Below are 10,251 nucleotides of genomic sequence, written 5' to 3'. Positions count from 1 at the left end.
ATCAAATGATCCTGGTTTTATTTTCCTTATCTTTTTAAACATAAATTGATTTTATTTTGCTAGAATTAAATTGTACATATTAAAAGATACAAAGGATATAATAACACTTAAGTGTTATTTTATATCTGTATATAATTATTCTTCTAAAACATTTTCCAAACATCAAAATTATGTTAAATATGTACTGCAAATGTTATTCGCAATATAAGTAATCACTAAAATCTATGCATTCATTCCTTTTTAAAAATTTGGCGAGACTTTGTCGAAGATATATTTCTAACAACCTCTCTTTATCACTGTTGTACAGCGTCCACCGGATATAACCCCTCAAAACTCCGAAAACGAAAGTCAAAATGTTTACGTCGAGTTCACCCACGGTTATGTTTCAACTTATTTCTCCATCATATCTTCATCGATTTTTCCAAACTTTACAATTTTGTGAAGCTAAATATGTCAGAGTTTAGAGCAGTATTTGTTTTTTTTTTGTTTTTTTTTGCACATTGAATACTTTTTGTTAAATTAGCGATAAATTGTGCCGTATGTGTTGGCATTTGCGAACAATGTTGATATTAACTTGTAAATCAGGTCCAAAATGCATTTGTTGTATCAAAATCCGTATTGAATATAAAATATAGACTTCCTTCTACTTCTATTTGAATGAGTGGCCAAATAAACAATTTGCGAATTTCCAAAGATATTTTCTTATTGTTTATCAGCGTGTGAAGTTGTACAAAGGGTGTTTATTTGGTCATTGAGTGTTTATTTTTGTGTGGATATGTTTAGTATTTTTAGAGTTATTGCCCTTGAAATAGTTTCAACTTGTGTCGCATGTAACAAAATGTATTTGACCTAGAGTCATGAAACCTTACAGGAATGCTGATCAGCATGTGTAGTTGTGCACCTTGGTATTTTTGTGTGGATATATTTAGTATTTTTAGAATTATTGCCCTTGAATTAGTAAAAATTTCCAATTTTCAACTTGTGTCGCACGAAACCAAAAAAGTATTTGACCTAGAGTCATGAAAATTTACAAGAATATTGGTCAGCATGTGTCTTTGTGCACATGGGTATTTTTGTGTGGATATTTTCAGTATTTGTAGAGCAATTGCCCTTGACTTAGTAAAAATTTACAATATTCAACTTGTGTTGCACGTAACTCAAAAAGTATTTGACCTGTAGGCCTGAAAGTTTAAAAGAATATTGATCAGCATGTGCATTTATGCACCTTGGGGGTTTCGTGTGGATTTATTCAGTATTCCTTTACTTAATAAAAGATTTTTAGTTTCCAACTTGGGCACATGTAGCCAAAAATAATTTGACCTAGAGACATAAGATTGACAAATCGGTGGAGTGTGGGGGCACCTGTGTCCTATGGACACATTTCTTGTTCTTTTTACGTATATTGTTTTTGTGTGTGGAGGCTAGCAAATAACTTGAGATTAGACCCACAATAACATGCTTACACACTAAGCGCATGAATATAATGCATATAGTCTCATATGGTCTCATTGGCCTCCCGTTTATTATCTCAATTAAAATTTGAAAATGATTGCATATTCTTTGGTATCATTCATTGAATTACTGAACCCAAAAAAGTTACCATAATATTTAAGGGCGTGACTGGTGGCATGGTCGGCGTCCGTACTCTCAGAGCCCGAAATGGCGGATTGGCCCTCATTAAGCATAGAAAAAAGAATACAGGTCGATAATTGATCAAGCACTTGAAAGATAATGCACGGGCGTCATTTTCTACAAAACGGCATTAGCACGTGTCTTCCATAAAACCATTTTAGCCACATTGAATAATCAAGGTGTCGCCTTAGGATTGAAACACTTGAGAAAAAATGTGTTTCACGATTTAATTTGACAGACCATTCAGTGGCGTAGCTACTATTAGGCCATGTAGGTCTGGGCCAAGTTGTTCAAGAAATTGACATTTTCATAAGTCTTATAAATACAATAAAACAGGCGTGCGTGGGATTGGTAGTGTGTTCAAGCCGTATGGTCAGATCAAGTGTGTGTTTTAGGCTTATGGCATGATTTACTGTCCTCAGTTTGCATCTAATCAAATTCATAGTTTACATTTATTGTTTTGATAATTTTCCTTTAAAAAACTTTGGAACGCGCATTTGCTCTTTTTAATCTGAACTTGTTTTTGGTCCTAGACCACTTTTTATGAGCCAACAAGTTGAAAAAAAAGCTGGCTACACCCCTGTCAATAAAATTTATATTCACGTTTATGATAAAACATATGTATACTTCCTTGATGTTGCGTGACCTCACTGCATAGTAATGTGTGGTCAGATGTTATCTTACAGGGAAGGGCCCATGATAATATTGCAAACAACTCTTGGCCAAACCCTTTTGTATGTTGTGTAATTATGTTGATGTAAAAGAATTGATGAATTATATTAAATATGGAATAAAATATTATAAAACAAATTGTTCACAATACATAACTTGAACATGATTTGATATTGTTAAGACAAATTATAGTATTCTACTGTAAAGTTCTTCCAATCTCAATCTATGATGATTCAGTCTACTGAGTTTTACATTTTTCCTCAAAATCGCGCATAAAAAGTGGTCTAGCGCAGGACGGAAACGGTTTACTATCATTGATATTCATGGTACGTATAATGTTTCTCATTTATATCTTCGTTATTCCTTCATCAGCGTATGTGTATGCTCTGGTAATTTATTTAATTTATTTTTTGCAGAAAATAGAGCATTCGTTTTCTTACTGCACCCCGTGCACTTGCTAACAGTCCATCTACAGCCCGTACAAAACCGTGCTAGACTCTGTACACAATGCAATGTCGATTTTCGCGAATTTTGCTAAAAGCAGTTGCATTTGATGGATGACCACTCACATACAAGTAGAAGGAAGTCTATAATTTATGTTAAATACGGATTTTGAAACAACAAATGCATTTTGAACCCGAATTACAGGTAAATACCAATATCGTTCGCAAATGTCAACAAAAACGGTATAATCGATTTAACAAAAAGTATTCAATTCGCAGAAAAAAAAAACAAATACTGCTTTAAACCCTGACATATTTAGTTTCAAAAAATTGTTTAGTTTGGAAAAATCGACGAAGTTATGATGGAGAAATAAGTTGAAACATAACCGTGGGTGAACTCGACGTAAACACTTTTACTTTCGTTTTCGGAGTTTTGATGGGCTCTATCCGGTGGAGGCTGTACAACAGTGATTATCAACATGAAATGTACATCCTGTATAATCTTTGCAATGAATGCTTTTTTTAAACTTACAATATTGATGAATCTTCATTTGAGCATCAGATTTATGATGTAAAACCATATAATAATTTGAGTTACAGGATCTTTTAAAATGTTAACAAATGCTGATTTTAAAAGAAGCACTCGAATAACAAAACATATAAAAAAAAGTCAGATCAAAATAAGGATCAATTTTATGATCAAGATCAATGTTTGTTGTTTCAGCTGTAAAACATCCATATCTTGTAAAAGCAACAACAAATTTATTCTAAAACTTCACAAACATGTTATTCAAAGTCTAGTTTTATCAAGTAAATATTAAATCTATGAAGATGTACATTGGCGAATGTTTTAAAATTTGATCCTGATCTTGATATTGCTCCTTAAATCTCTGTGAACACGGGCCTGGAGTTTTGAACGTAAGTCTACTGGAGTTTTTGATAGAAGTGTTTTTTTTTTTTTTTTTTTTTTTTTTTTTTTTTTTTAAAGCCTAATCTTTAACACATTTCAAATACTGTTCATAATGATCCACTATGTCTTGTTGATTGTTGTAGTGACAATAGCTTGAAACTTTATCCATTTCATAAATATTTCTTGTCGAAGGAACTGCGAATTTATGGTATATTCTTAAAACGAATCAAGCAACATGTATACTTTCTCGAAGTTATACAAATAGTCCATAGTGTCCGCTTTATACATATTTTTTTACATTATCGTAGGTGTACAAATTTGTCGCCAGTTCAGTGTTAAAGTCATTTCAATTGCATGAAATGGTTGATTGAAACAAAAATATAACAAATCGCTACATAGGTTTGACAGACTTGTTACTATCCCTCCATTATTTCATTCTTTCCCGTCTTCCTAAAATCAGGTACATTTAGCAGAAATGTATGTCTATGTACTGGTCAAAAGAGTCATTCTTACAAATCCATACACATGTTGAATATCATTGTACAGTAGCTACCATTTACTGAATTTGATATGCCTCTTCTCAGTCTTTTTCATCGCATAAAATGATGTGCGTTTGTCCTTTTGTGTGTGCTTCTCCTTCGGGATCCTGTGCTGCAGGATATTAAGGGGGCTACAGTCTATGAACGTGACTCAAACTACTCTCTAAATCTTAATTAATGTTCCCTTTCTGTTCAGTAGTTGCTAGTGAATTCATACATGTGTACACTATGCTGAGAGGATTGAACAATTAAACAAGTGTTTTACGAGAAGTTGAAATATATCCTATGAAAACCGGTGACACAGGCATAATACAAGCTTTTTATTTTAGTCATTGACGATGGCAAATGACTTTACCCCTTGCCGAATAATATGCTTTGAATGAATATTTGTCTAAGAATGAATATGTTTATATCATTTGAATTAGTAAAATGTTATCCCTTTTTTGTCGTTATGAAAAATTTTAGGGGACCACGAAATATAAGGAACAATTTCAAACTTCCAGTGATGATAAAACCGGCATGAAACAGAAGAAACAATACTTGGAAAAGGAAAATGAAGAGAAAACTGCTCAAACTCTGGGTACTGTCCGAGAAGGTAGAATCATTTTGTCTTCCGTTGAGATTAATTGTAATTTGTCCTAGAGGTCAGAAACTTATGTGTTGAATTTCTTTAAAATGTATGACTCAAAACAAAAAATGTTGTGTAGTCTAATGTGGTAAATAGAATTGTCTATTGGACTTTTATCGTGTTCGAAAAAAAATACCAATCTTTTTGTCAAAAACCTGAGTTTAGATTTTTATATTGTTACGTAAGATATTGGTCCCAACAGAATTTGTTAAAATTATGGCCCTGTGATATAGTAGATATGTATATAGATTTTTCAATGTCTACATGTTACAAAGATCATTGGCATCGATACCAAAATAGATCTTGTTGCTTTTCCCTATAGAATATTTCAAATATAGTGCGACGTCTTTTGAAGGTCAGTACCTGAATGTATATAATTAATTTTCGATGAGAAAAGACATGAGTACTTTTAAGGTCTCATTTAAGATGACAAGGCAATGTTTTATCACTAGAAAGTTTTAGTTGCGTTTATAATTTCGTTTCAAACAGTACCAATCTTTTATCATACAATTTAAGTGAGTCTTATCATTTTTACTAGGTTCAAGTGTTAAACTAATGTTAAATCCAAATTTTCTGCAGTCCATTTTATAACATTTTCATCATTATGCAAGATAATCATAGCATTAATGTATATATAATATATTGTTGAGAGTTTATTTTTACAGATTATTTACCAATAGAGATTTACAGTAGGTCAAATCAAGCATGGCCAAAGTGTGACACCCAAAGCCCCGAGCAGAATATTGGACAAAAAAGGGTAAGGTGTGATATTTTGGCAATAAGGATAATGCTTTCTTTAGTATGTACTTCATAAGTGCAAAATGATAGCATTTTGTTTAAGCACGTTCAGTCTGTATTCATTCTGCAATTATCAAGTGTTAAATCATCGAAAGACGCACGGAACCCAATTTAAGTCGCTGATCCCGAAGAAGTCACTGTTACAAGTCATATGCTTGAACAAACATTTTTGTATCCATTTTTAAAAGTCAACTAATGAAGTTATTTCATTTTATAGTAAATATAGGTGTTTTTTTTTAATTCCTTTGCGTTTTGATCACCTTATTGAACACAGTATGCAGAATCTAATTTTCAAGGACCTCTTGTCCTGAAGTCTATGTCACATTTTACAGCCAGAAAATTTTAACATACTTTGAAACTTGAAAGATTCTCACAATAATTTGATCAAATATAAGCCAGAACTCACGTTTTAAGTTAAGGTCACAGATAAGGGTAAAATATATTTATGTTCGATTGTTATTTCTAGAATTCTTTTCTGATATTGTCTTACCGTCATTGTCTTATAGCAACATTGCTCTCTATCCATTTTTGAAATGTGTTTCTAATAACTGATTCAGTATTGCAATATTTAAACAACTCATCTTATCGTTTCTTGTAATGGGTTATTTAACACATTCATTTCTCAGAAATTTAAGTTAGAATGACTTATTTAATCTTTTCTCTAAAAAGTGTACAGTCTTTGAAATATCTATAATATGGTTTTTGTATTGAAATTACAGAGCTCTTATATGTCTGAAACTTCAAAGGAGAAGTTGTACGAAGTAAAAAAAGTTGGAAAATCTTGGCTTCTTGGTAAACCCGGAGGAAAATTATATGTCTGCCCACTATTATCGAATGCAACAGAAGTAGAAATTTCAGACAACTTCATTGAAGCTGATGATAAAGTTTATGAAATTAAAGAAGACGAATTTGAACAAGTGTGTCTTGTAAGTGTTGAAGAAATACCTATTTATAATCAGCACAATAGTAACAGAGAGCCCATGGAGTCTCGACAGAGGGAATCAAGTTCCCCTAGTTTAATATCTCAAAGAAGAAGCAGAGGATGGTTCCAATCACACCAACAAGAAACACTGCCTCAATATGCAGAAAACCTAAATGAAATGACAATTACAGATGGATCAGAGATCGGGAAGAATGAGGACCAGTACTACTTATTAGAGGCAGGTCAAACAGAAGACTCAAGTTTGATAGAAGTTGCTTTTCCTGCAAAACAGTGAAAATTTTTAAAACTTGAGACATCAAATTGTTATTTTTATGAATTTTCTTTACGACTGAACGGATTTAAGTAAGACTTCAAATAGATGTTTCTGATGAGCACTCATGGTTTTCATGAAATAATTGTTGCACTTATATTTAAAGAAATATCTTATCAGGATTTCGTTTAAAATTATCATTTTGTACTCTACCCTCTTTCTATCGCGTGCATCTTCCTTTCCAATATATTAAGTTTGTTATTTATTATCATAACTCTCTAGAAACTTACAGTTAAGGAATTGTTTTAAACTATAACTGAGGATTTGTCTAAAAAATATCAGTTAAGCTTACATAAGTATGACATGATTTTACTTTTTACTTATTTTTTTATTCGTTACAACAAATAGACTGTTACAATTTGATATTTCACATTAGTTTATATCAATGTTAAGTTGTGCGATAGTTTCGTTTTTTTATTCAGTAAGACATGAATATACTGTAATTTGCAAACAACCGTTTTTTACGGCCAAATAACCTGTCTTAATAGTATATTTCATTCATAAACATGATTTTACCAGACAGTCTACGGAGTAACATGGGAAGTCAATGGCAGTTGTGGGATAGAGGAATTTCTGACCATCCATTATGAAAGTGAAAAGGGAAACTTTGGATTATTTATTTATTCATACAGCCATATATTAAAGTTTATCTGCCAGGACTTATAAAGAAAATAAATATACTTGCTCTCAGCTTACAACATATCCTTAAAAAGTATTCTTTCATGAATGATTGGAAAAGATAATATCATATCATGATCGAATGTAATACATGTATTTCTACTTGCTAATCTAAAGGATATTTAGAAAATTCTATCAAAACAGTCGGTAATGAATTTTATAACTTTACCGGATATAAAACTGTGAACCAAATTTAAGCTTGGTTTCTTTTGTCAACCTACAAAAACTCATTTCATTTAAGATGAAAGGGAGTGCAAATTGATGTAATCAACATATGGTTCCTTCATTAAAGGTACGTATTGCAGTTCAATAACTCTGTCAATGGTAGGAACCGGAAGAATAAAACATTTTTAAACTTAAATGTTGGAAACGAGTTGAAAGTGAACAAATATAATGATTTGCAGTTTATACAGAATTAGTGCATAAACATCTGCAGAAGCACGAAGATGCATCTATGGCCAAACCCCGCAGGGCAAAGGAATTGATAGATCCAATGGCTTCTGCACGAAAGAAAATGTGCATTAACGCAATTCTTGCATGAAAGGATACATTTGATTCTTTTATATTTAAGTGTGTAAAGAACTCGGATTGCTATGCTTTTCACTTGCTTGTGTGATGTCATTTGACATTTATGTTTTGATAATGAAACTACTAGGGTATCGTTGCAGTAAGTTATTTTGATATGACATACTGAGTTACTGACCCATATTGAAAAACATGCAACAACGGCGCGGCTCTTGTGATTATATCCGTGAATTCAACGTTTTCTTGTCCGTTAATGTTTACATGCATGAGCAGGTTTTATACAAGAATTGATATATATTCTTGCATAAAAAGCTGCATACACGGGACCTGAAAAGTCCAAACATGCATATTTTGTCCCTTTGAAATGAGAACAGTTTTGTTTAACAATTATTTAGTCATACTTCCACTGAACTTCTATAAACTTTAAACAAAATATCATTTTTACAGGAACAAACGGATGCATTACGATAAGACCCGGTCTGTTTGTATTGAAATATTGATATTTAGATTGCTTTGGGAACGGTTGTTAACAGTAAATTCATTCCTTACGCAAGACGTGATAAGGTTAAATTTCTATGCTAAATGACGAACATGCTTGTCAAATAAGTATTCATTTATGATAACGTCCATTTCTCCGTCCATTTATATAAAGAATACATAAGATAAGTGTAGATAAGTTTATCTGGCAAGGCTTTATCCAGTTGTTGATATAGACAGTAGCAAGATTTGCAAAATAATTTTTGATCCCCTTGATGTATATTTTCATTAAAATTGGGTCATTTATGCCATGTAGACAAGCTGCTTATTAGTTATTTTTCCCCTTTAAAACCATTTTATGTGTTAGAATTTGACTTTGCGAAGAACGTTTCTGCTTTTGTTTGTCTGGTATTCAAGGCATATGAGGGTAGGGGTTTGGTACATAATTAACTTATTTATTTTTTTAAGTATATTGTGCTCCTTTTTGACACTTATGTGTCCGTTTTTTCGTTGTTAGTAGCTAAGTAGCTTAGGGCTTTCTTTTTTTTTTGTTATTAGTTCACAATGGTATTCAACACTATTACTATTTCTACCCGGTTTCCTATAAAGTGATTATTTTTCTACATACCTTCATATTTTAGAAAGTAGAAAGACAACTAATATAAGTTAGATATACATTTCTGAATTTTTCCTTAATTTTTCAATCGTAGATATCAGCCAGTATGATAAACATATATCCACCATGCGCCATCCATTTTTTATTATTATCATTTTTGTTATTCTTGTTGTTTTTCATTTTTTTCTACAATATTATTATTAATAACAACTACATGTACAATATTTCTAACAAACTTGCAAATTTTGAATGAAGTATGTTCCTTTCAGCCTTTAAATAATTGTCATTTTAATTTGTCATTGACATTTTTAATGCACATAATTACAATTATTCAAATGATTTATGCTTGAAAGAAGTATTCACTTCTTAGTTGTTGTTTGTATTGTTTTCCTCAAAAGAAAATGTGTCGATCATTGTTTGTTAGTTCAACCGATGTATAGGAAAACATATTGAATATGTCTTAGTTTTTCTTCTTCTTTTTTTTTTTTTTTGCTAATTGCTTTCCTTATTTCTTATTTTATTGTTGCTGTTGTTGTTGTTTATTTTTTCATTTTTTACATTTTTGTTTGAAGGAGGAAATAATATCAAATTTTATATAGAGGCACGTTATGTGTTATTCCCTAGTCTTCCATTCGTTAGCCATTTCTTATCCGGTTATTATTTTATGGAACAAAGGTTAGATGTTAATCTCAATGTGCCTAACCTGTAACAAGTTGTTTAAAATCTTCAATAAAGTCAAAAAGTTATGGAGAAAATTTAACCTTGACCTTGAGGTAGCAACCTGGATATTGTGCGCTGAAGATTGTGTCATGATGGGATAATTTGTGTCAAGTAATTTTAATACCTTTGAATTGTCAATAAGTTATAGAGCGTACATGAAAAATAGATATTAACATTAGACCTTTGAGTGTAACCCTGACCTTGAGGGTTATTACTTGCGCATTGTGCTCTGCCAATGGTGTCATAATGGTGATCATTTCTGCCAAGTAATCTATTAGCATTGCAGTGGTTTAAATATTACGGACACGATATGTAGACTTTTTAACACTTGACATTTAAATGTCACTTTGACTTTAGGAT

At 31.7% G+C, this 10,251-nt stretch overlaps 1 protein-coding gene across 1 annotated transcript; it reads left to right on the top strand.

The window, feature by feature from the left end:
- The first annotated feature begins 4,665 nt into the window (after positions 1-4,665).
- LOC132742948 (uncharacterized) lies at positions 4,666-7,861 on the top strand. The gene is made up of 3 exons (XM_060731443.1): positions 4,666-4,791; positions 5,490-5,581; positions 6,342-7,861. The coding sequence occupies exons 1-3, from the start codon at positions 4,716-4,718 to the stop codon at positions 6,837-6,839; spliced, it is 666 nt and encodes a 221-aa protein (XP_060587426.1). The 5' UTR covers positions 4,666-4,715; the 3' UTR covers positions 6,840-7,861.
- The last annotated feature ends 2,390 nt before the right edge of the window (positions 7,862-10,251 follow it).

This window comes from Ruditapes philippinarum, unplaced genomic scaffold (genome assembly GCF_026571515.1).
Source record: "Ruditapes philippinarum isolate M1 unplaced genomic scaffold, ASM2657151v2 ctg1724_1_1_1_1, whole genome shotgun sequence".
Lineage (NCBI taxonomy): Eukaryota > Metazoa > Mollusca > Bivalvia > Venerida > Veneridae > Ruditapes > Ruditapes philippinarum.
This window is presented reverse-complemented; position numbering and strand designations above follow the sequence as displayed.

Bases quoted from the DNA above. Each gene is read 5' to 3' on its own strand.
- LOC132742948 (XM_060731443.1), top strand. From the start codon at position 4,716: ATGAAACAGAAGAAACAATACTTGGAAAAGGAAAATGAAGAGAAAACT. The intron at 4,792-5,489 runs GTAGAATCATTT...TTATTTTTACAG, and splicing joins TCTGGGTACTGTCCGAGAAG to ATTATTTACCAATAGAGATT. The intron at 5,582-6,341 runs GTAAGGTGTGAT...TTGAAATTACAG, and splicing joins AGAATATTGGACAAAAAAGG to AGCTCTTATATGTCTGAAAC.